At 53.9% G+C, this 24,205-nt stretch overlaps 1 protein-coding gene across 1 annotated transcript; it reads right to left on the bottom strand.

Moving 5' to 3' along the window:
* Positions 1-1,098: 1,098 nt before the first annotated feature.
* Positions 1,099-20,881, bottom strand: CDHR1 (cadherin related family member 1). Its single transcript, XM_068548904.1, has 17 exons — positions 20,802-20,881; positions 20,181-20,276; positions 19,283-19,428; positions 18,408-18,458; positions 17,142-17,231; positions 15,789-15,875; positions 14,127-14,243; positions 13,062-13,205; positions 11,176-11,254; positions 9,788-9,888; positions 7,003-7,206; positions 6,342-6,494; positions 4,567-4,731; positions 4,087-4,154; positions 3,312-3,540; positions 2,401-2,658; positions 1,099-1,656 (listed from the first exon to the last, which is right to left on the bottom strand). Exons 1-17 carry the CDS (start codon positions 20,854-20,856, stop codon positions 1,099-1,101), a joined length of 2,601 nt encoding a protein of 866 aa, XP_068405005.1. The 5' UTR covers positions 20,857-20,881.
* Positions 20,882-24,205: the final 3,324 nt, after the last annotated feature.

Raw genomic sequence — 24,205 nt, 5'->3', positions numbered from 1 at the left:
AGACATGGAAGGGAAGCTATGCCATCACCCAGCTCAGGTTGCGGTGGATCAGTGGCAGCGCCCTCACCCAGCACAGTGCCCCCTGGGGGTGCTTGGAAGAATAGCTGAGGGGCTCCCAATACTTTGTGGAAGAGCTGCACCCCAGAGAACTGGGCTGCGGAAAAATACTTTACATTTGCGCTGCTTTGCACTTGGTTAAAGCCCCTGTCGCTACTATTTGTTTTGATCCTCGCCCCAGACCCATGAAGGAGGCAGACTCACTTTCTTCATTTTCCAGATGAGAAAGAGGATGAGCAGGAAGCTTAAGCAGCTTTCCCAAGGTTATAGCACGTGAGCAGAAGAGCCGGATAAAAATGGAAGTCTCCCCAGATCTCAGCCCTGTACTGTCTCTTCAAGGACTTCTGGTGGGACAGCTCCTAAGGGGACTTGATGCTTTTCCGGATATCTCTAGGGCTACCAGCATGGCTCCAGCTATTTCTGGGACCAGGGCAGGCCCATGTGGGCAGAGCAGGGGCCCACAGTCTCTGCCCAGACACCATCCTCCACCTTGCAATGGCTTTTAGGCACAGGCCCACAGTCAGCGTGAGTTTTCAGTGCACCTTTGCCCTCCCCTGCTGCATTTGGTCTCCTACAGCCTGCAAGGTTCGCTGACCCTCAACCTTAGTCAGCATTGAACCTCCTTTTTCTGCTCCTGCATTTAGCTGAAGACTTCAGGATCCAGGTTCTAGTCGACCTTGTCACATGTGGCCAGGGCCCTGCTCCTGGACTGAGAAAGCTGGGGCCCCAGCAGGACCCAAGAGACACTGTGAGGTCTGGGGTTGGTGAATAGAAGACATAGATCTGGCTCCTCGTCAACTCCCAGCCTCTGCAGAACAGGGAGCATTGAAGCTGTGCCGAGGATCTGGGTGATGGGAAAGTATTTGCCAGTTGCATCCATAACCAGAGAAATAAATTCCTTGCCCAAGGCACTATCCAGAGCCCTGGATATGGGGGTTACACCATTGTACAAAACAGGGGTGACCCTAAGGAGCAGAGCTGGGGAGTATGGCCCAAGCAGCTGGGCAATTGGGTTGGGAGAGAGGGACCACAGGACACGTTCTAGAAGTAAGCCTTGTTATGCACATTCTTCTTCTCAAATTTTTGCCTGAGCTCAGAGACCAGAGCTGACTGGACGGGTCTTCCCACAGCCTTGGGTTTTGCCAAGGCCTTGGGTTTTGGTGATGGATGGGGTTGCTGAGGGGCGAGTGAGCCAGAGACTGTAGGCACCATCCAGTGGGCTGGTCCCATGCTGGGTGCCATGCTGGGTGGTGGAGGGGGAGCGGGGGCTTTGGGGGGTGGTGCGCTCCCCAGGCTGTTGTTGTTGCAGTTCTCATTGGGAGGATCCTCTCTGAGCACAAACTTGTCAACGGCCTTGGTCCTTCTGAACTTGAGCCACTCGATGCGGCTGGTGCGGGCTGCAGGGCTGGGCCGCTTGCGGAGCACACGCCGCACCGGCAGGACCTTGTTGGACTTCTTGTTGCGCCAGAAGGTGGCGGTGGAGATGAGGACGGTTATGGCCACAATGATGGCCATGATGCCGGCCAGCACACCCACGGCCTTCATGGGGTTGTCTTTGGTCTGCATCAGGAAGGCAGCCATGGGGTTTCGGGACAGCATCTGGAAGAAAGATGCATTCGGCTGCTCCTGCCTCGTCCCCCGAGGACAGAGCAGGGGCCGTAAGCTCCCTTAAGCCTGATGGTTTTTAAGCTTTCTGGGGTCAGGCATCCCTTGGAGAATCTGATGAGCACTATGGGCTTCATTGCAGAAAAACGCACACAGAGAAAACACAATGCATGCACCTCTGCAGAAAAATACACACAGAGAGAGCTCGATGCATGCACCTCTGCAGAAAAATGCACACAGAGAAAACACAATGCATGCACCTCTGCAGAAAAATGCACACAGAGAGAGCTCGATGCAAGCACCTCTTCTGGATGAAGAACTCCTGCATTAGCTGCTACTGCTTTCCTTTGATTGGGGGGAGTGTGTGTCACGTTTGCCCAAGTGCCTTAGGAACCTCTTAAGTGATGACTTCCTGCCAGACCCTGAGCTGAGAACTACACATAATGATTTTACTTCTGCCTTTCAACACCCATGTGAAGGAGGCATCATTAGTCCCATTTTACAGAAAGGGAGTGGAGGCTTAGCAAAGTCCAAAGTCACACCATTACAAAGTGTTGAGACTAGGATTTCGACCTGATTTCAAAGCCTGTGTGTTTGATGGCACAGGTGGTCTTCGAGAGCATTGGGCGGGTGTCTTTGGAGGAAGGTGGTCTTTCTCCCTCTGGCCATGTTGCAGCAAGGCCTGAGCTGGCCCTCTGACCCTCCCCCCCACCCCCCAGATCAGGGCTCCGTACCCACCTCAGTGTCTACGATGTCAATCTTGAGTAAGGCCGTGGTGCTGAAGGATGGGGAGCCGCGGTCCTTGGCCTGCACCTCTAGGGACCACGTGTGGTCCCCGCTGGGTGTGACGTTGTGCAGGGCATCCAGGGAGCGGATGGAGTTCTTGAGCCGGATCTCCCCCGTGTGCGCATCGATGTCGAACACGTTGGCTGGCTCCGCGTGGGTGATGGAATAGTCCACCAGGTTGTTGGGCTCCTCTGCGTCCTGGTCTGTGGCCTGTGCACAGAGAGGGACAGACAGAGCTGGGCTTCGAGGGCGATACTTGCGTACCCTGGCTAACCCAACACGTCATATAGAGCTGGCTGGGCTGAAGGGAAATGGTCCTAATCCTACTTGAGTGAATGGAGCTGGGAGAGGAATTGAATGAGCCAGGGTGGGTCTGTGCTTGGCTCTCTATGTGTGTTGTAGCAATTCATTCTCAGAACAAGTCTAGGCAGTCCGTATTGTCAAAAAACAAAAGCCTGGAGGCTGAGTGACTTGTCTAAGGATGGAGAGGTAGAAGGAGGGGAGCTGGGATCCAGAGTCAGGTCTGTTGGGTTCCGGGGTTCATGCTTTTTCAGTATCGGGAAGGCAGTGCAGCGGGGAAAGCAGTGCTGTGAAAGCAGGCAGACCAGCTGCGTGAACTCAGGCAAACCAAACATGCAACCTGCCTGAGCCTTAATTTTTTTTATGTGTAAAGTGGCAAAAATATCTTCTTTCTCAGAGGTTACTTCTGGGTTGAGGTGGGGATGAGGGTATAAAAAGTACCTTAAAAACCCTTGCTTATTTCAGGAATCCAATATATTTTAAAAGAAATTCTTATGCCACAGTGCCGCTTGCAGTTGCAGGAACAAGACTTTTAGGGGAGCTCAGCTACCTTCGAAGCCCACCTCAATTTTCACTGGGGTCCCCAGCACCATTGTCTTCTCCTGGACGCTCTTTCCAAACTGGGGGTAGTGGTCATTGACATCCAGCAGCGTGACGAACACCTCGGCTAGGCTGTACCTGCCCTCCATGTCCTCCGCCTTCACATAGAAGTTGTACCTGGCAGTGTCCTCGGCGTCCAGGTTGGCCCAGGGTTGGGTGTAGATGATCCCAGAGGATGGGTGGATCAGGAAGCTGTCGGGCACAGAGAGCGCAGGCAAGGGTGTGCACAAGCACACTCACGTACACGCGTGTACACTCACAGAGGTGCACACGTGCCTGCAGTAAGGAGCCGCCTACAGGCAGGGGCGGTAATGCATCAGGCAGCCTCCCCAAGGCATCCCTCCTGCTCCTCTCCGCATCCTCGAAGTCTGACGCAGGGAAGCAGGACCACCCACCTACTTAGCAGTCTATCAATGTAGAACTTAACCTGAGTCATAGCCCTTCCCTCTCCTCCCACGATCTGCCCCTTCCTAGCCCAGCACTGCTTGCCTGGCCCCCAAGGCCACGAGCCCCAGCTCCAGGCCATAATGCTGTCCCTTCTTCTTGCAGACTCACCTCACCTGGTGGGTCCCCACATCTCTACCTCAGGCTCTCTACAGCTCCCCTCCATTCCTTGCCCCCAGGCTCGCCTCCCCGACCCAGGTCCTGTTCTTCCCGCCTTTAGCACAGATCCTCCTCCACCCTCAGCCTCCCAAATCCCTTGCATGAGGTCCTGTCCGGGATTCTGGATCTACTCACAGGTCTGCCCCGGATCCATAGATGGAGTATTTGACTTCACCCCAGGGACCTGTGTCTGGATCGACGGCCTGGAAGAGAGAAAGCTCCCAGTGGCCCCTGCCCCTTTGTCAGGGCATGTTGGCAGCTCTTGCTTTCAATGGCAAAACAAGGATTTGGGGGGTTTGCCCAGCTGGGGAGAAACTGATCTGGAGGCATGCTCTGGAGCCCTGCTCTGGAGCCCTAATTTCGCCCCAGGAGATCTCAAGTATTGGAGGAACCAGATCTGGAAGGCCTTATATTTCTCATTATATGTCCTCATTATAGTCCTGTGAGGTGCTGTTATTCCCACTGTATAGAAGAAACTGAGGCTCAGAGAGGGCAGGTAGCTTGTCTAAGAACACAGCCAGTAAGTGTGGGCTTCGCGATTCAAACTGGAGCCCCAGTTTGTCTGACTTCACAAGGCCCCCTTCACCCCCAGTCCCTGGGTCAGCCCCAACCCACTGTGACAGCCAACACGTTGGAGCCCCCTGGGGCATTCTCGGGGATCCTGGCAATGTAGTAGTGGGAGGTGAACTTGGGGACATTGTCATTGGTGTCCAGGAGCTGGATCACGATGTCCGCTGTGGAGCTGAACTTCTCTGGGGTGTTCACTTCGATGGCCAGGAGCTGGGGAAGGAAGGAAAAGGACTTGTCTGGGTGGCAGTTGCTCTGCAGAGAGCCTGCCACTTCCCGTCTCAGTATCATCCCTGCCTTCTCTGCCGTTTTCTCGGCTGCCAGCCAGCTATGCCTGCCCCCACCTGCAGGGGGCACCCCTAAGGCACACATCATTTCCCTCCCCACTGACTGCAATGCCCGTGTCCTTACGGTTGCCATTTGCATTGGGACCAATTTCTTTTGCTCCATTGATTTGCATATTCCTTTTTTTTAAACTTCCATTTAAAAAACTATTTTGCTTCATAATATACTTTAATATCTGTTAGAGCAAGTTCCTGCCTCATATTCTTTTTTCCTGAATATCCTGACTATTCAGGTTTATTTCTCCAGATAAAAACCAGTATAATTGTGTCAAGCCCCCTCCCTCCTCCCCGAAGGAAATTCTGGGTAAGACTTAATTGAGGTGGTGTGATTCTTTATTAACTGATGAGAATTTGCATTTTTAAACAGGGTGTGTCTTTATATTTCTTGCATTCTTTATGTCCTTTTGTTAAATTTGTGCATTTTTTTTGTCATTTAGATGCTGCATATTTCCTGTTATGGTAATTCCTAGAAATTTTATCTATTAGTTGTTATTGTAAAAGTGATCTCTTATTCCATTATTCTCATTGCTAGATTTTGTACATAGGAAAACTATTAGATTTTGTGTATTACCTTTGTAATCAATCATGTTAGCAACTTTGCTGTGTCTAACAGTTTTTCGATCATTTCTTTTAGATTTTTCTAAGCAAACAATCACATCATTTAAAATAATGATGATAATAATAATGATAATTTTTATCTCTTCCTTTCTAATGTTTGTACCTTTTGTTACCTTTATCCAGGAATAATGTTATTCTAGGAATAGTGTTAAAGAATAGTGGTGAGAGCCGTTATCCACGTTTTGTTCCTGACTTCATAGAATGCTTTTCGAATTTCACTTTTATCGATTGACTGATTGATTGAAGTATAGTTGATTTACAATGTTGTGTAGAATTTCACTTTTAAGCATGATGCTAGCTATTGGTGTCTATGCATTTATAATCATAAATAATTAAAACAATTTAAATAATATCAACAAAGTATTTTTCCTTTTTATTAATATAAATTATATATTTATGTATAATATGCATTATTTATTTATGTTTATCATTTTAAATAATTACAAGTACAAAGGAGTATATCTTTCATCTTCTGCTAAAGTTTTTAACAGAATAGATGACATATGTCAAATGTGTATGAGAAAACATCTATCCTGAGGATCAGATAGTTTTCTTCTCTCAATCTATTCACATGGCACATTGTATTGGTAGTTTTTCTTTGGACCCCCCTCCTTGCATTCCTGGGGATAGTCGCAGTTTAGAAGCGGGAGCTCAGTGAGGCTGTGGGAGCAGTAGGAGAAGGTTCTTGTATCATGATTCTTCTCCCTTTCCACCTGCTCCTCAAATCAGCAGGAGGGGCAGAGAAACTGAGAGGAAAGGAGTAGGGCCAGGAGGGGCAGGGTGTGACAAGGGACCCCTTAGGAATGCATCTAGGTGCTGCTGCGACCCCCCCCATTCAGGGTAGTGCAAAGCATCACCTACCTTGAAGGTTAACACTTTGAACTTTTCGAAGTCAATGGTGGCTGAGTTCTCTACAATGATCGTGACTTGGGCTTCATTCAGGACCGTCTGGGGGACCACTCGGAAGATGCCCCCAGGTCCCACCAGCCGCAGGTTGAATTTGGCATTGGCTCCCTGGGCAACAGTTTGGAGAAAGGAAACAGGGAAGATGAATGAGAACAGAAACTCATTAGATAGTCGCGCTGTGCAAGGAGACTTCACGTGCCCTTGACCCCAGGAGGTGAGTATTATTACTTCTTTCTACAGGGGAGGTGATCAAGAATCAGAAAGGTTGAGCAGACTATGAAGACTAAACAAGGAAACAAGCACAGAAAGCCTAGCCCTGAGCCGGGCACAGGAGGCAAAAGGCCACATTTGCGATGTCTGGAGGGTCAGACGCAGAGGTGCTTTTATTTGACTGGCTTTTTCTTTTTAATTGATTGTGAATATCTTTAGGCCAAGCAGCTAGTCTTTGATTATCTACCCTCCCTCCTCTCTCTCTTGGTTACCCACTCTTGCTTCATTCGTTTTGTGACTCTCCAGGCCCCTGTGACATCAGCAGGAAAGGCTCATGCAGGCTCAGCTTTGGGACTTGGTCCCATGTGGTTTGCAGGAAGACAGGGTGGAGGGCAGGACCACATACCTGGTCTGAGTCATTGACAGTGATCTTGAGGCCCCGCAGGATCTCCCCCTGGGGCGGGTGCTCATACATGGACAGCTCAAATCTGTTCTGGGGTCCACTCTCTCCATAGAATGTCGGTGGATGGTTGTTGAGGTTCACGATCCGGATGGTGACAGGGGCCATGGCCTGGGCAGCTGGGATCCCTGCAGAGCTGACCTCAGTCACCTGGGGTGGGGACAGGTGGCTATGGCTGTGTGGCAGGCTGATTCCAAGATGGCCCCAATGATCCCTGCCTCCTGGTATTCATGCCCTTATGTAATCTCCTCTTTTTCAGTGTGGCCTGGCCTAGTGACCTGCTTCAAACTGAAAGAATATGGCAGAGGTGATGAGATATCACTTAGTGATTAGATTAGGTCATAACTTCTATCTTCTAGCAGACTCTTTTGCTGGCTTGGATGAAGCAAACAGCTGTGCTGAAGAAGCCTGTGTTCCTAGGAACTAATGGTGATGTCTAGCCAATAGCCAGCAAGGAACAGAGGTTCTTAGTCTGACAGCCCACAAGGTACTAAATCCTGCCAATAACCATGTGAGCTTGGAAGCTAATCCTTCTCCAGTTGGGCCTTCAGGTGAGAACCCAGTCCTGGCTGAAAATTTGTTGGCAGCTACGTGAGAGACCTTGAAACTGAGGACCCAGCAAAGCTGACCCTGTACCCCTGACTCACAAAAGCTGTAAGATATAAATGTGTGTTGTCTTAAGACACTAAGTTTGTGGTGATATGTTACAACAGTCATAGGAAACTAGTATAGTGCTATTACTAGTCCTGTTTTACAGATGAGGCAAGAGGAGTGAGGCAGTCACCTGGGGTCACACAGCTGGAATAGGAAGAAGGTAGATGTGTCTGATTCCTTAGGCAGTGCTCTCTCCACCTCACCGCACTGCCCTCTCCTTGCAGCCAGACGTGGGTTCAAACCCTAGCTTTACCATGTTCTGCACTTGTGTCCACTTGTCCAGGAGGAGGCTGCAGGGAGGGGAGGTGTGGCGATGCAGCAGTGGATGACTAATACAGGCTGCAAAGCCGGGGCCAAGAGTCCACAAGCACCTCAGGGACGGGTAGCAAATACCATATGAGGCCCTGCAAGGGCTTCCTTCCGCTTTCCTATAAGCATGTCTGGTCTTACCTATCCTAAAATTGCCCTCCCTGGCCCCTACTCCACCACACACTAGCTGCTTCCTAACTCTTCTTTGGTAGAAGCTTATGCCCTCTGCCCCCTTTCCTCCCATTCAATGCTCAGCCCGTCCCCAACTCAGATGCTTCACACTGACTTCCATTCTGCAGGTGGCACAGCCCGCTCCCCCTCCCCCTCCTGAGTGTGCTGTCCCCTTGGCTAAAGTGGCTCCACTTTGCAGGTTGGACTTGACCCCTGGTCTCTCCTTCCCTGGCTCCTCCATCTTCCTCACTCATATCCTGGGGTGCTCCCGCAGTGGTGTTCTTAGCCGGTGGCTCCTCTCTCCCCCCAGCCCTCCTCTGGGTGGCCTCATGCCCTCCCCTCCTTTCACAGCTACCTGTATGTGGATGCTGTCTGCCCTGAAGTCCAAGCCTGTACCCTCAAGTTTGGATGTTTCAACTTGAATGTCCCCGAGGCACCAAAATGCCTCATGCCCATCCTATTCAACTTGCCTCCTCACCTGTGTTCCTGATGGCATGGTACCACCCTGGATTCATCCCTCCCTCTCCTTTCCCCCACCCCTCACGGCCCCGTTCCGTGGAGTCTGTCTCCTTCACAGTTTGCCGTTTGTCCATTTTCACCATTCCACCTCCGCTCATCCCCATGGCCCCTCGGCATCTGTCACCTGGGCTGATGGCTTTGCTTCCCTACCTCTCATCCACTTCCCTCCAAACCCAAGTTGGGACCAGTGCTCTCAAATGCCAGGCTGAGACTGGTGGCAGAATCACCTGGGAGCTCAAAACATGCAGAATCCTGGGTTTCCCCCAGACATACTAAATACCCATCCTCAGGAGTGTGTCCTGGAAATCTTTTTTTTCCAAGCTCTCTGATTGTGGGAATCCCACCGGTCTAGTGAGCAGTCAGAGTGAGCTTTTAACAAGACTCTAATTCTGCTCAAACCTTTCCATGGCTCTTCCCTGCTCTTAGGCAGGACGAGCTACGTAGTTTGCAGGCCCAGTGAAAAATGAAAATAGGGGGCCCTTTGTTAAAAAATTGTTAAGAATTTCAAGACAGCAAGAGCAGAGCATTAAGCCCAGCATGGGACCCTTCTAACTGTGGTTCCTGTGTAATCTCACAGGTTGCATGGCCGCAAAGCTGGCCCTGTTGCAGGGAAAACCCATGCCTCGTATTCAAGGCCTTTGCTCCTCCGGCACCACTTGGGGTCCAACTGTTTCTCTTTTACGTGCTGCCTGTGGACTCTTGGCTCCAGTCCCACTTGACTCCTCATTGTTCCCCTGCTGCATCATGTGCTCTCACCTCCAGCCTCGGCTTATTGGGCTTTCCTGGCTTTGCAACGCCTCCGCCTGCCCCACCCTAACCAGTGCTCCCCAACACCAGTCTCCACTTGCTGGGTCCTACCCATGTTCATGGCATTGCTGCTTCCATCCTTCCTTCTCCTGCCTCATCGCAGCTCCCCTCGCCGCGTACTACCTCTTCTAGGTGCTCCTTGAAGCAACATCTAGATCCTTCCTCCCTAGATCCTGCGAGCCCTGGGGGGTAAGGGGGCAGCCCAGGTCTCATCACCTTTGGAACCTTCCAGGGCTGAAGGGTGGGGAAGGCCAAGCTCGTGGGAGGGTACCTGTACATGCAGCTCATACACCTCTCTCCGGAGCTGGGCAGGGCTCTGGGTGATGGAGATAGCTCCAGACGTCTCATTAATTTCAAAGGCTCCATCAGTGCCTGTCACAGAGGAGAGATGTGCCCTGCAGTTCTGAACAAGGCCACACGGTGGCGCAGGGTGCCGTACGTTCCTCACACGTTATCTCATTCAAGTCTCCCCTATTATCATCTGTGTCTTGCCAATGAGGAAACCGAGTCTCAGAGGGGCTAAGTAACTTATCTAAGGTTACAGAGTGAGTACAGAACTGGGACTCAAACTCACTACTTTCTGGCTCCCAGGTGCTCTAGTATTTTGCTTCTTGAGTGTGTGTGTGTTTTTGTGTGTGTGTGATGGAAAGAGAAAGGAGAAATAAAGAGGTATAGAGGGAGGGAGATGGGCAGTGGAGAGAAGGAGAGAAAATAATGGAGGGAAGAAAGAAAAAGACTGGAGGAGGAGGAGTAGAGGGAGATGCAAGAAGACAGGAGAGGAGATGGTGTGGTGTGGGTCCTTGGTAGGTGTTTGAAGGATTGCAGCGGTGGAGGGGAGGGAAGGCAGCCAGAGGTCTGCATGCCTGGGGAGAGACGCCTGTGTGTGACAGTGGGCACATTTGCACGTGTGTGAGCTGCTGGAAGGGGAGTGTGTACCAGGCATGTCCCAGGGACAGGGTCAGAGGAGGTGATGGTGTCTGAGTGAGAGCATAGAGATGTGTGCATGTCTGGGACCAGGTACGAGGTGTGGTGGTCCCCTGGAGGGGACCAGCTACTGAGGGCTGAAGAGCCCTCCCCAGGGCTGGCTCCTCCTGCCCAGTTTCTGCCCAGTTGTGGAAAGATCCAGCAGACTTAGGTTCAAACCCAACGGGAACTTGGGATAATTTAGTTTCTCTGAGCCTCAGTTTTCTCACCCATGTACAGGGCTAGTACTAGGGACACGCAAAATCATCACTGCATTTAATTCACTGAATTCAACTGTATGCTCTAGGCCAAAACATTTAAAAGAATGAGAAAAACACATGGCAATTTAAAGAGTATAAGAAATCTTGCCACCCCTTCCCATTAACGAGGTATGCCCAGGAGCGTGTGGGAACATGAATTGGCACCACCTGTGCTGCTCTCAGTATCCACCCTCCCCCGCCCCAGCCCCTCCCTGCCCAATGTGTCTCTCCCTGTTGCTGGACATAATGAGAAGCAGGGACCAGAGCAGATGCCCAAGGAGACGTGCCGCCTCCTGCAGGGACCCAGCCACTCTTCTCCATGCATCTTGTGCTTCTGGCCTATAGATGAGGAAACTGGGACCCAGAGAGGTTGGGGATCTCACTCTGGTTACCCAGCGAGTTGTAGCTGCAGCCCAGCAGTGAGCCCCAGACTCACCGTTCACGAGGCTGTAGAGAACATGGTTGGGTTTGCCGCGGTCTCCATCCATGGCGACGACCGTCAGGACCTCCGAGCCCTTGGGGGGAACAGGAGCAGCTGCCTGAGGCCGATGGGGGATGCTGGGGCTCTTCCTTCCCCAGACGCTGCCCCACAGCAGGGAGGTGAGGGGAGGTGCCGCCCACACTCAAGAGCCAGGTCTCTGCGTGACCCTATCCTCGCTCTACCGGGAGCTCGTGGCCCCCTGGCCTTCCAGGGCTGGAGGGAGCGCCTGAGCCCCGCTGCTTGCCCCCCACCTGGCTTGGCACGTGGGCTGCCCCCCTGGGCACACAGGCCTCCTGCATGGGCCTCGTCTTCACACCTCTTACACTGCCTCTTTCCCCATACACCACTCTCAGGCCTTGCCTCTACTGCCCACCCTCCAGCCTCACCCCTGTTGCCTCATCCATCTTCAGCCTTCAGAGGTGCCTGAAAGGAGAGGTGGGAGAGGGCCCAGGCAGAGGGGGTCCAATGCAAAGTCCAGGAACTAGGATTTTATCCTGTGGCACTGGGGGGCCGTTCGAAGGCTTTGGGAAGTTGCCCAACCTGACAAGCGCTGCTCGATCCTGGCCTGCCACCCCCTCCCGGTCTCCCTACTCAGGCCCGTCTCCCTGGAGGCCTATCCATCCTCATGGCAGCTTCCTGACTGTCCTTTCCCCCCGCCCCGGCACCTCCTTCCCCCTTAGCTCCTCAGCAGGACCGTCTGGGCCTCGCCCTGCTCTGACCTGCGGCCCCCATGGGAGCAGCCCGGCCTTTCCCTCTCCCTCACTCTGTGCCCTTCTGCACCACTCGGCTGCCAGCATCTGAAAAGGTGACGTCTTAGCTTGGGCCCAGCACATCAGTGGTGCTCAGTAAGTGTTTTCACTGTTTTTTGAAGTTGGGAATAATCAGAATCCGGGGAAGTGAAAATCGAGAATGCAATTCCATTCCACGGAGAGTTCTTGAGCCGTGGCCACGGGAGGTCTGGCTGGGGGGCATATAAACACATGGGTTCACCCCAAGGAGGGGCGTGCTCGTGGAGGGGCGTGCCTGGCATAGGAGCAGACATCAACCAAAGATGTCGGCGAAAGCAGTGCCTGGGCTGAGCTGAGAAGGGCAGGAGGCATTAGGCCCATGGGCGCGTGTCCGGCAGAAGGAAAAGGGTGCAGTGGCGAGAGGGCTGGGCTGAGTAGAGGATGGTGTGGGCTCCTGGGTGGAGGGGAGGCCAGCCCCTGGATGCCAGGCCCAGGACTGGAACCTGAGAGGCCAAAACACAAAACACCGGGGGTGGGGGGGTGGCGGGGGGGCGGGGAGGAGGGACAGAGACGGCACTGAAGGGGGAGGAAGCTGAGGCCAGCCTTCCAGCTGGCCCGCGTGTGATGTCCGACAACGGTTGTGGTGATTCAGCAGCAGACTGTGGGAGAACTACCGGTTTGAGGGGCCCCAGGCTACAGGCTTGGAGGGAGGGAAGCGAAAGGCACCTCACCTCCTGTACGAGGTGGAGGAAAGGGCCACCTAAACCAAATCATCAGCTCTCTTCCCAGCCTCTCTTCTCAGCCCTTTTGAAGGGCTGACATGTGCAGCCGGGCTGGCGTAAGCTTGAGTGTGTGAAGAAACGCCTGGAAGAGCCTGGGCACCCGGTAGGTGCTCCACACACGAGCAGCTGCTTCTTCCCGGGCCTACTTCCCCATGCAAAACGACCTGTTTGTGGCCTGAGTCTGAGGAGTCCAGAGCTGGCCTCCACGTGAGCCGAGGAGTGCGACCCCGGGTCGAGCCCAGCCATCCAGCAGGGGGATCCTCGGGCAGGGCAAAGGACAGGGCAGGAGGTGTCCGGAGGTGACACTGGGCTGAGGGGCGCAGCCACCCACCGGAAGGGTGTCCTCGTACACATAGCCATAGTAGGGCGTGCCCACGAAGACAGGGGCCATGTCCTGCATGTCCTCCACATTGACTGTGACCGTGGTGGTGGCCGAGAGCGCCACATTGGCCCCTCGCAGCCTCCCTCCGCCATCCTGGGGAAGGGTCGGAGAGGGAAGAGAGGTTGGGCTCTGGAGTTGAGCAGACTCCCATGGAATCTGGCTCCTGTCACTTACTGGCTACCCTCCCTGATTTCTGTTTGCTTCTGTGTCACCTGGAGATAATTTTGCCCTCAATACGGGTGTTAGGAAAATTAAATGAGATGATGCATGAAGGTCTTCAATCAGTGCCTGGTATGCAGTAGGCGCTCATAAGCATTCCTTTGGAAAGAGGGTTAGGTTTCTCTCCAGGGAAATCATGTCTGATCAGTAGCAGAGGAGGAGGGGGTCAGAGCCAAATCCCCTCTCCCAGCCAGGAGCCAAGCCTCAAACACTCCTGAGGACCTGCTAAGAGCATGATGTGGACCCGCACCTGAGCGGAAAGAGCAGCCGCTTTGGCTGAGCACCTGCTGAGTTGCAGATCCCATGTCACACACTTTAGAAGTATGAGGAATTTAGTTAAGTCTCGGGGGGGTGGGCAGATGGGAAAACTGAGGCTCAGAGAGGGTAACTGGTCACACGGAGAGGAAGAGGAGGATGAGCAAGCCTGGGCAGAGAAACAGAGGTGCCCAGAGGCCAGGCTGTGCGGATGTGAGGGCCATGAGTCTCCAGGCACGGCCACCTGGGCCTACAGAGAGCCAGGCCTGTCAGTCCTGAGGGGGCATATGCCCTCTCCCAGGAGGGAATATGCCCTCTCCGGCTCACAAATACCAGCCTCCCTGGAGAATATGTCCATGTCTGGGCAGGCTCCACTCAATAGAGATTCTGAGCAGCTGCACCCCCCCATCCCCTCCCCCATCGTACCTTCTGCCCCGAGCTGCCCCCCAACTGTAGAACCTAGCTGCTCCAATCCAAGGGCCGCTTCCCCTGACGGAGGCTGAGGAGAGCCCAGATGCTGCACTCCTCCCTCTCTGTTACCTTGGCAACCACAGCAATGAAGTGGGCCCGGGCCTTCTCGTAGTCCAGGGTGGCCCCAGCCTGGAGTCGCAGGACACCACTGTGGCGGTCCACAGAAAACTTGGTGGAGTGTGGAGTCTGTAAGAGCGAGGGGCAGGCTGGGCCTTGGGGAGGGACCCGGGTGGCCCCAGGATCGCCTGCTCTGCTTCTTGAATGGGGGTCTTCACCGTCCTTCCTTCATCACACGAACTCTGGTCTCAGGGCTGAGGTGCAAAGGGGCCCCCGCTTCCTAGGGCTCTGGGCTCCCCCTCCCTCTCCCTCCCTCTCCCTCAGTCCAACAAAGACGTTCCCTTCCAGCAGGGCCTCAGCTCTTTTCTCGGCTCAGCTAGAAAACAACGGGGCCCAGCTCAGGGCTAAGCTCTGGCCTGGAGTTTCCAGCAGGCAGAAATGTCAGCAGAGTGCTCTAACCTAGAGGAGGTGAGGGCTGAAAGCCACAGTGACAGAGAGAACCTTCAGGATCTTCCAACCCCTCCATTAAGTGACTGTGGGTCAGTCAGCAGCATCTGGGTAGGGGGTTGGGGAGGTCAGGTGGGGACAGGAGACAGTCCTCAATCTGAAGAGGGGTCACTGTGTGTCAGCAGCTGTTGTTGGAGCTTGACACGTATTTAATCCTCACAACTATCCCATGAGGATGCGTTTTCAACTTGCCCATTTTACGCATGAGGAAACTGAGCTGGGAAAGTCATACAATGATTGAAGCCCCATGCGTGGGAAGTGGTGGAATCTTTCCAGAACCCGTGGAGCCCAGGGGTTTTCTCCAGAACCTGTGTCTCTAGCCACTGATCTATAATGCCTTGAAAATGGTGAGAGCAAGTGATTAACCGTGGAGAGCGGAGAAGATGCTGCAGAAACAGCAGCCGTGGGAAGGAGGGCAGTGGGTTCCGGAGGAGCCCAGGGCGAGGCAGGAGGTGCGGGGAGGGGTCTCCGCCTTCGACAGGGTGGGATGGATGGACAAGGGTCGGGTGGATGGACAAGGGTGGGATGGATGGACAAGGGTAGGATGGATGGACAAGGGTAGGGTGGATGGAAAAGGGTAGGGTGGATGGACAAGGGTAGGGAGGATGGACAAGGGTCGGGTGGATGGACAAGGGTAGGGTGGATGGACAAGGGTCGGGTGGATGGACAAGGGTAGGGTGGATGGACAAGGGTAGGGTGGATGGACAAGGGTAGGGTGGATGGACAAGGGTCGGGTGGAGGTGTCACAGCTCTGCTCATTCTGAGAGTTGCCCCTTCTGCCTTTGTTCTTATTGACAATTCTAGGCCCAGACAGGTTTCTTCTACTTTGTGTGGGTGCAAAGTGCCCAGGCCATCTTCTGGGGGAGGGGTTGGTGGGGGGAGAGCTGAGGGTCCTGAGATCTGGGGAGAGGGAGGCAGGTCAACTCAGAGGGAGCCAGGATGGGCCAGTCAGGGGAAGATGGCTTCCTCTCAGGCCAGTCTTAGGTCCCCACCTATTCATCCCACGCCTGCATTTACTGAGACCTCTTTGGGTGGGATGCACCACCTGCGACAATCTTTGGGAATAGCTGAGGCACTGACCTAAGGGCTTTAGTGATGGAGATGGGGGCTGTCCAGGTGTCCCTGCTAGCCCAGGCCTCTGGTTACTTCCTGTGTGCCCCACCTTACCTTCAGGAAGTAGGTGACACTCCCTCCAGAACCTGTGTCCCTGTCCACTGCATGGACCTTGGCAATACTGCTCCCAGCAGGTGTGTCCTGAGGGGTCACAGCCACAGAAGGTCAGTCCCAGGGGCAGTGACAGATGCTCAGGGAACTGGGGTCTGGGGGCACGGAAAGGTGGAGTCAGGGGAGTGAGGGGTGAAAAAGAGGTGAAAGGTGGTGACTGACCCAGGGAGCATCCAATAGGAGGAGGGGCCTTGGTGGAGGAGACAAACTGGAGTCAGAGCAGGGTCAGGAAAGGGCGGAGGAAAGGAGGAACAAACAGATATCCTCCCCCTGAGAACAGCTCCAAATACACAAAGGCTTTAAATACGAAATGACTGTAAACATTTAACAAACACAGACATATTCAGTATCACCAGGGATCACACACGTGCAGTTTAGAGCCAGCGCAAATATCTTTCTCCTACTGAATTAGCAGACATTTAAAACTCCCAGAAATCGCCAGTGTCGGCCAGGAACCAGGAGACAAACCCTTTCTCACATCCTAGGGGAAAGGCAAACGGGTGCCATTCTGGAAAATCAATTCGGCAACACCTCACAGGCATCCATGCTTTGACCCAGCAATTTCAAATCATTCCAATTAAAGAAAGGAACTCTTATGCTCAGAGCTTGTTGTTTGGTGTTTCTTATGACGGCAAAAATTTAAAGTATCTTTAATATCCAAACATAAAGGAACAGTTCAGTAAATGCTGGAATATGCACTCAAGGAAAGCTATTAAAATCTTAGTTACCGCAACTTTACAATTACTGAGGAAAATTCTTATGTTATAAATTCAGTGAAAAATAGAATACAGAAAACATATGTTTAGTATAGTCACAACTATGTAAAACAAAGAGAAAGCAAGAACCTATGATCATGAAAATGATGAGGAGGAAATACCCCCAAATTTAACATCGTTCTCTCAAGCTGGAGGGATTAAGGGTGGTTTCTGAAACTCTTTTTTTCCCTACTTTTCTGTATAATTCACATTTTCACAATAAGAGTACATTATAGGGAATTCCCTGATGGTCCAGTGGTTAGGACTCCGCATTTTCACTGCAGGGGGCAAGGGTGCAAAAAAAAAAAAAGTGCATTATAATTCTAATGGGAAATGGTCAATGAACATTCCTTTGGAATAAAAATGTGAGGGGGTGGCAACAGAGGTGGCGGGAGGACACAGAGGGGAGGGGTCTCCAGAGGGTAGTGAGTGACGGAGAGGGCTCTTCACTCCAATGTCTGGTCCCCTTGGCCAGGTCACAGGGCCGCCCAGAGGCCTGGGGCAGGAGTGCATCGACCCTGCCTGGTGGCCCCTTGCTCACCTCGGGAACCTGGACAACGTAGGGCTCCTGGATGAACCTGGGTGCCTCGTCATTGGAATCAGTCACCAGGATAGTGACTTTTTCCGCCACCTGAGACGGGGCAAAGGGGACAGGTGTTGGAGCATTGAGACCTTCTGGGTGATAAAGGGACAATGGCCTCTAACACCCTAGGTGTATGTCTCTGCCCCCTCCTTCCCCCTCCCTTCCCCTCCCTCCCTCCTTCCTTCCCTCTTTTATTCATTCATGCAGCACATACTGTTAAGGAACTACTTGGTGCCAAGCACCTGTGTTCCATGCTGGAGACAGAAGACACAGTCTGATGGTGTGAATTTTGCAGGGTGGAGTGGTGGGCAAAGAGCAACATATAAAAGAACAGTCATGATGTCATTCAGGGCGACAACCACAGCAGGCTGGGCGCTGAGGGCTGGGGCCTGCACCACATGACTCTGGGGGCACGGTGCGCCCCAGCCTAGGCAAAGGCACCAGTTTAGGTGGCTACATCCAGAGGCCCAGAGAAGAGGCATCTGACCCAGCCTGCGGTGGATGAGAGCAGGGAGGCCTCACAGAGGTGTGAGAAGTAAGGTCTGCAGCTCTTTGTCAGGTGAGAGGAAAAGAGGAGGAAGGTGTGTCAGGAAGAAGCAGCAACACGGGCAAAGGCAGAGTGAAGCACATACGTGGGTTCAGAGCGCATAAGCAGATTTAGGGCTACACGGCTGGTAGGGTGAATGTGGGAGAGAAGGCGGGTGAGGCTGATGGTGCTCTGAATGGCAGTCTGAAGCTTGGATTCCACCCTGAGGGTAGTGGGGGCCAGCCGCTAGTGCTTTCTGAGCTGGGATCTGTGGCCAGGTCTGTGCTGCACAGCGATGGCTCCAGACGTGGACTGAGGTCGGGGAGCCTTGGAGGGAGGGGAGCCCCCAGGATTATCCGGGAAGCAGTGAGGAGGGCTGGGCGAAAGTGGCAGCTGTGGGGAAGGAGGGGAGGGAGGAGGGGTCGGGTGCCCAGGTGTTCAGCTTGGGTGATGGGGCAGAGCCAAGAGCCAGGTGGGAGGAGATGGATGGGCAAGCAGGTTTGAGGAGATACTGCTTGAGGAATGTGGGTGTGCTCCGTCAGAAGTGCAGCTGACAGGTCTTGCTTTCTTCCCTCTCTCTCCCTTCCTTCCCCTCTCTCCTATGAGCATGTTGGGGCAGATCTTGCTGGACCTCAGCTTGGGTTTGCTGGGAGCCCTGCCCTGCGTGCTGCCAGGGGCTGGCTAGAGGGTGTACTCACCAGATTCAGGCTGTCAGAAATGCTGATAATGGCTTCAATCTCATCCTCCCTCTGTGAAGCACAAGGACAAAGTGTCCAGGAGTTTGAGGCACCATAGGAACCCCTGGAGGCTGGGTGCATCAGAGGAGGCCTGGGCATTTCAAGGGAGCCCTGGAGCAGGGCGGAGTGGCTGAAAGCTGCCTCTGGCCATGCTTGAGACCTTATTTTGGGGCTTGGCCCATCAGAGGTTCTCATAAACCCAGAGGGTTGAGGTGCCAACCGAAAATGCACCCCTGTTAGAATGAGGAGAGATGCTAACGAGTGTGCTGGAGGACCCAGGAAGAGGTTTTTAATCCATTTAAAAATTTTCCTCTTTTTGCCCCTTCTCTCTCCCTCGACTCTCCATACTCTACAGTTCCTCAGAGGTCCAGGTCTGTGGTGTCTCAAGCCCTCCCCTTGACATGGTGGGTGTCGAGGTTCCCCAGGTCCCATAGGGTGACAGGGAGGGGAGAACAGTTGCACCTCCTCTGCTGTGTCCCCACAGCTGTTTCTGGGACCCACCCTTTCCTTTCTCTGCACTGGTGGAGTCTGCCATTGGATCAGAGCTGGCAGCACCCCACGGCTGAGGTCCAGGTACCTGGTCCACCAGCCTGGTGTGGGATCTCACAAGGGAAACATAGCCCATGCCCTGTCACCCGCAGGTTCAGAGGGCACAGAGGGGAGGAGATTTACCAAACTCAGACCCGCTTTCTAAAGCAGTCTTTCCAGCCCTGATCTGCTGGCTGAGTTTTCTGTGATTTATGGGACCTCTCCAAGGATGCTCTCTAGGGCACCTTCCCACCCACAGAGGTCTGTCTTCATGCCTGGCAGGCAATGTTCCTCGCAGGTCCCCATACCTCTCTGTCCAGCTCTTCAATCAGGGTTATGTTTCCAAAATTGGGGTCAACCGAAAAGACGCTTCTAGTGCTGGGGTCAAAGCTGATGTGGTAGGAGATGGGGTCTCCCTCAGGGTCTGTTCCATTCAGGGTGTACACATGAGAGCCTGGAAAGAGACAGTTGAGCACTCACAGCTGGCCCCGTCCCAGCTGGCTGCTTCCTACTCTTTTTCTTTATTCTTCACGACTATCAGCTGTTAGTATCTGCCACTTTACAGATTGTAATCTAGAATACAGGTTACAGAGGGCTTCAGGGCTGCTGGGTCTAACTCTAGGGTCTCTGCCTGGAAATGACTCCTGTCCCAGGAACCAAGACTGGGGATGGGGGATGAGGGAAAAGGGAGGAGCCTTAAGGTGGAGGGGTGACCCACGTGCAGCACCTCATGCTTGGATTATTCAGAGAATTCTGAGCAGGTGCTTCTTTTACACTGCAGTGGTGCTTTTGCTCAGGGTTCCCAGACCAGGTGATGGAGAGGAAGTGTGAATCTCCCTCCTTCTCCTCCTCTCCCTGCAGATCCCACTGAGTTCATTGTTCTAGGGCCATTTTAAAGCCTAGAGCCCTGGAGCTCTGGGACGTTAGTACTTTGCTCAAGGTCAAGCAGTGGGTAAAGGCCCCAGTGCTGAGGACTGCCGCCTGCCCCTGGGGCCGGCCCTGTCTCTGGGCTCAGCGGCTGGGTCTCCAGGACTGGCCCAGCTTAGGTCTCCACGGCCGCCGTGCCCTCCTTTCCTGCAACTGCCCCGGGGAATTCAGAGCGCAAACAGGGTGTCCCGGGAGTCACGGGTTCGGTCTCTATGTCCAGGGGAACGTGGGCCGCCCCTCCGGGAGACCTATGCGGGGCAGATGCCAAGGGGTACTCACCCACAGGAGTGTCCTCCGGGAGGCTGAAGAGGGCCATGTTTCCGTTGGTGCTGCCCACCCCGTTGTCGAAAAAGTAGGGGGCGAAGTTGGCCTGGGCTAGGAAGAGAACACGGAACAGAGGACACCCGGACACGCGCAGGGACTGCTCCGCACCGGGTGGTCGCGCGTCTGGCCCACCCGCGGGCAGGCGGGTGCTCCCCTCCCGGAGCCCAGCGCGCCCACCGGGGCCCTCGGTCACCACCTCCCGTGGGCTCCGGCTGGGCTCGGGTTGTCAGGGACACGCACCATCTGGCCGTTTGGAACTCAGGCAGCGGCCAGTCTCAGCCCCATCAATGGGCAGACTAGGAAACCTCGCCCAGAGAGGGGCAGTGCCCTGGCCAAGGTCACACGGGGAGGGGCAACACCCTCCCACAGCCCTCGGGGCAGCTGCCAAACCTCCGACCGTGCTTCTGAAGAAGCGCAGAGCAGCGAGAACCCCCCCTCCCCAGTCCCTGTCCCCGTCCCCCATCCCGAGCCCCACTCTGGAAGTGAACGGTCCAGAACTGTCCCTGGGTCCGCCCCGGGGGCGCCGGCACCCATCCCTCGTCCCTACCGGGGCCCGCGGGGCCTGCGGCCACTCACCCAGGCGGAGGAGCAGCAGCCCCAGGGCCAGGACGGCCCGCAGGCCGCGCCCCATGTCTCCGCGGGCGGGTCTTGTTGCTCCCCGCAGCCGAGGCCGTGCGCCGGAGCACGGAGCATGCCCTGGGCCCGCGACAAGTGCAGAGCCGGGCGGGGGCGGGGGCGGTGGGGGGCGGCGGCGGGAGGCGGGCGTGGGGCGGGAGCGCTGAATGGTGCGCAGGGCGCTAAGCGGATGACACGGCTCGGATCGGCGCCGCTGGAGCGCTCCCGCCCGCAGCGCAACGAGACCAATTAGTGGGTGCAGAGCTGAGGGGACCCGCTCCCAGCAGCGGGCGGGGGTGGGGGGCGGGAGGGCATTCCTCTGTGCTACCGCGACCTCTGCCCCCAGGTCAGGAGCGCAGGAGCCAAGGGGACCCCAGGGCCGCAGGGCACTGGAAAACTGGGACTTTTTCCAGGTCTGCAAATCCTGGTAGGGCTGGGCTCCACTGGAGTTTTCCCTTCTTATGAACTTCCTCTGTGACTGTCAGGGAGTTTGCCACTCTCTTTGAGCCTGACTGTAAAACAGCGGCAGGGAAAGGGCCCAACCTCAGCGCAGAAGGATTCCTCCCACTAGTCTCTAGGAGAAATGAGGGCGGGGCAGAAAGGGGGTGGGTGGGCTTTGGGAAGGGCATGGCCTTAAAAATCCAAATAGATTCCAGGGATGTGTCCCTGAAGGCTTTGGGGGTGAGATTTGCGGTTGGGAAAGGGGCAGATGGTGAGGGATTATCAGGACCACCTCTCTGAGATCTCAACCCATTCCTGTCCTGCCCCCCAGGCCAGGCTAGCTTTCCCAGAGGGTCCGATTACTAGTCTGGTCACTAGTGGGGGTCCACGTGTGTGCTGGGCAGCAGAGATGGCCTTCAAGTCTCTAGTAAGGTGGAAGGCAGAGATTGCCAGGCAGCAGGCTAGTCTCCCTCCCCATCTGCAGTGCCCAGTTGTGACCATGGAGAAGCAGCAGACCCACGCAAGCCTTGCAAGGAAGGGCGAACTGTTTGAAAGCAGATTCAAGCCCCATCATGGGACAGACTTGCTAACAGAGCTGGCCAACACAGGTATGGACTGTCCCAGGAGGGGTGAGCTTCCCATCCCTGGAAGACGTTTAGGCAAGCAAGGCGCTGCTATGGGGGCCCTGGGTGCTGACAGCTGGGAGAAACACTTAAGCTCAGGAGCCTTCCTGGTTGCTGATAAGTTTCCCTGGGCTGGACCTTCACTTTCTTGCTCAGACACCAGCATCTGGTTGAAGAAGCAGCCTGTTCTCCTTATATTCACAGGGTGTACAGGGCGGACACTTCAGGCCCGAGCTTGGTCACTGTCAAGGATACCCTTGGGAGGGTGTGGCCACAGACAGAGAAGACCCCTTTGTGTGCTCCCCAGAGAGGCTGGGGTCCCAACATTTCCTCCCCAATGGCGTTCACAGGAGTAGAGCATCCCCAATCCCCTGGGCCAGTCCCCCTCCATCTACTGTTAGCAAGAGTTAGGGATTCAGGCCAAGGAGAAGATGAATGAGCAGTCCCAGAGTGTTATTTTCAGGCCCAATTAACCAAAACCCTTCATGTTGAATCCCCTTGGGCTTGGCCCTTTCACTGAAAAGGTGCACTTTATTTAGTTTTTGAAAAGGTATAACAGTTATTTTTATTTTATTTTATTTATTGAAGTATAGTTGATGTACAATATTACATAAGTTACAGGTGTACAATACAGTGATTCAAAATGTTTAGAGGTTATACTCCATTTATAGTTATTATAAAATATTAGCTACTTTCCCTGTCTTGTATAATATATCCTTGTAGCTTATTACATACCTAATAGTTCGTACCTTTTTAAAAAAAATTTTTTTTTAATTTTTTGCCAGTTAGCCCTTTATTTTTTTTTTACTGTTTTTCTTAAAAAATTAATTAATTAATTAATTTATTTTTGGCTGTGTTGGGTCTTCATTTCTGTGTGAGGGCTTTCTCCAGTTGTGGCAAGTGGGGGCCACTCTTCATCGCAGTGCGCGGGCCTCTCACTATCGCAGCCTCTCTTGTTGCGGAGCACAGGCTCCAGACGCGCAGGCTCAGTAGTTGTGGCTCACAGGCCTAGTTGCTCCGCAGCATGCGGGATCTTCCCAGACCAGGGCTCGAACCCATGTCCCCTGCATTAGCAGGCAGATTCTCAACCACTGCGCCACCAGGGAAGCCCCCAGTTTGTACCTCTTAATTCCCTACTCCTACATTGCCCCTCTCCCCTCCCCTCTCCCCACCGGTAACCACCAGTTTTTTCTCCGTATCTGTGAGTCTGCTGGAAAGATGCACTTTAACTTGCACAGACATTCCTGCATCTTTCGTGTTACAAAATGCTGGGACAAAGCTAAGGCAAGCATTCCCTATGTTCTACACAGAGATGAGGAGACTGCAGCTCTCTGTAGATCACCCAGTGAGCTGGAGGCACAGACAGGGTTTCCTGGGGCAAGTGTCAATGTGCTGAGAAAAGCCAGCTCTCCCTGTGTCCCATCTGCCCATCTCCTCACCAGTGGTTGTGGTGCTTTTGACTTCTTTCTCCTCAGTTCACTCAGTCAACAGACTTGTACTGGAGAGGGATAGAGAAGGAGTACCCCACATGCCGTGTGTGTGTGTGTGTGTGTGTGTGTGTGCGCGGTGTGATTGTCCCTGCTTTCGAAAGGAAGAAGTTAAAGCACAGAAAGGGTAAGTCACTTGCCCAGGCTCACACAGCCAGTGAGGGAAAGAGTCTGGATTCACACCCAGTTTGGCCTGGCTGTAAAAATAGTTAAAACTCTTTCCATGGCAGAGGAAGATGACCGTGAAGCTCCTGAAGCTTCAGCTGCTGAGCCCCTTGCTCACACGTCCTTCCAGAGCCCTAATTTTGTATTTGTAGTTTATATTCTTCTGTCCCCCTTCAATTGTACAGGTTCAGATCTGCTATAGTGACTAGCGGCCTTGTTTGCCTGGGACTGAGGGGACTTCCAGGGATACAGGACTTTCAATGCTAAAACCGTTAAAGTTTGACTTAAACGGGAATGAGCTAGTCACTCTAGACCGGCCCCTGTCCTCAAACAAAGCACCTGAGAACCTAGGAAAACAGCAGCTCTTTATGGAGGTTCTCACCATGGACCCTGATCTTGACCTTGTGGTGCTGAGGGTCTGGAAACTGCCTGGAGGGCTCAGTTTCTCATAGCTGGGAAGGAAAGTCCCACTTGCCATGAGACATGGGGCTTGGCCCTCATTCAAAGACCCTGGGCAGTCTCGGGCACACCTGTCACCTTATCCTCCACATGCCCATCATCCCTGCATGGTGACAAGCTGCCTCTCCCCTGGGCCTCCTCACCATGGCACCTGCTGTGAAATACCAAATCAGGTCATCTCTAGGTCAGG

Source organism: Eschrichtius robustus, chromosome 7, assembly GCF_028021215.1.
Source record: "Eschrichtius robustus isolate mEscRob2 chromosome 7, mEscRob2.pri, whole genome shotgun sequence".
Classification (NCBI taxonomy): Eukaryota; Metazoa; Chordata; class Mammalia; order Artiodactyla; family Eschrichtiidae; genus Eschrichtius; species Eschrichtius robustus.
The sequence above is the reverse complement of the archived record's forward strand: the minus strand, read 5'-3'. Positions and strand labels throughout refer to the sequence as shown.

What these genes read in the sequence shown, in the direction of transcription:
- CDHR1 (XM_068548904.1), bottom strand. Translation starts at nt 20,856, where the DNA reads ATGGGGCGCGGCCTGCGGGCCGTCCTGGCCCTGGGGCTGCTGCTCCTC. An exon ending in TTTCTGACAGCCTGAATCTG is followed by an intron (nt 17,232 to 18,407) that starts GTGAGTACACCC and finishes GCCCCGTCTCAG; the next exon opens with GTGGCGGAAAAAGTCACTAT. An exon ending in TTGACATCGTAGACACTGAG is followed by an intron (nt 1,657 to 2,400) that starts GTGGGTACGGAG and finishes TCTTTCTTCCAG; the next exon opens with ATGCTGTCCCGAAACCCCAT.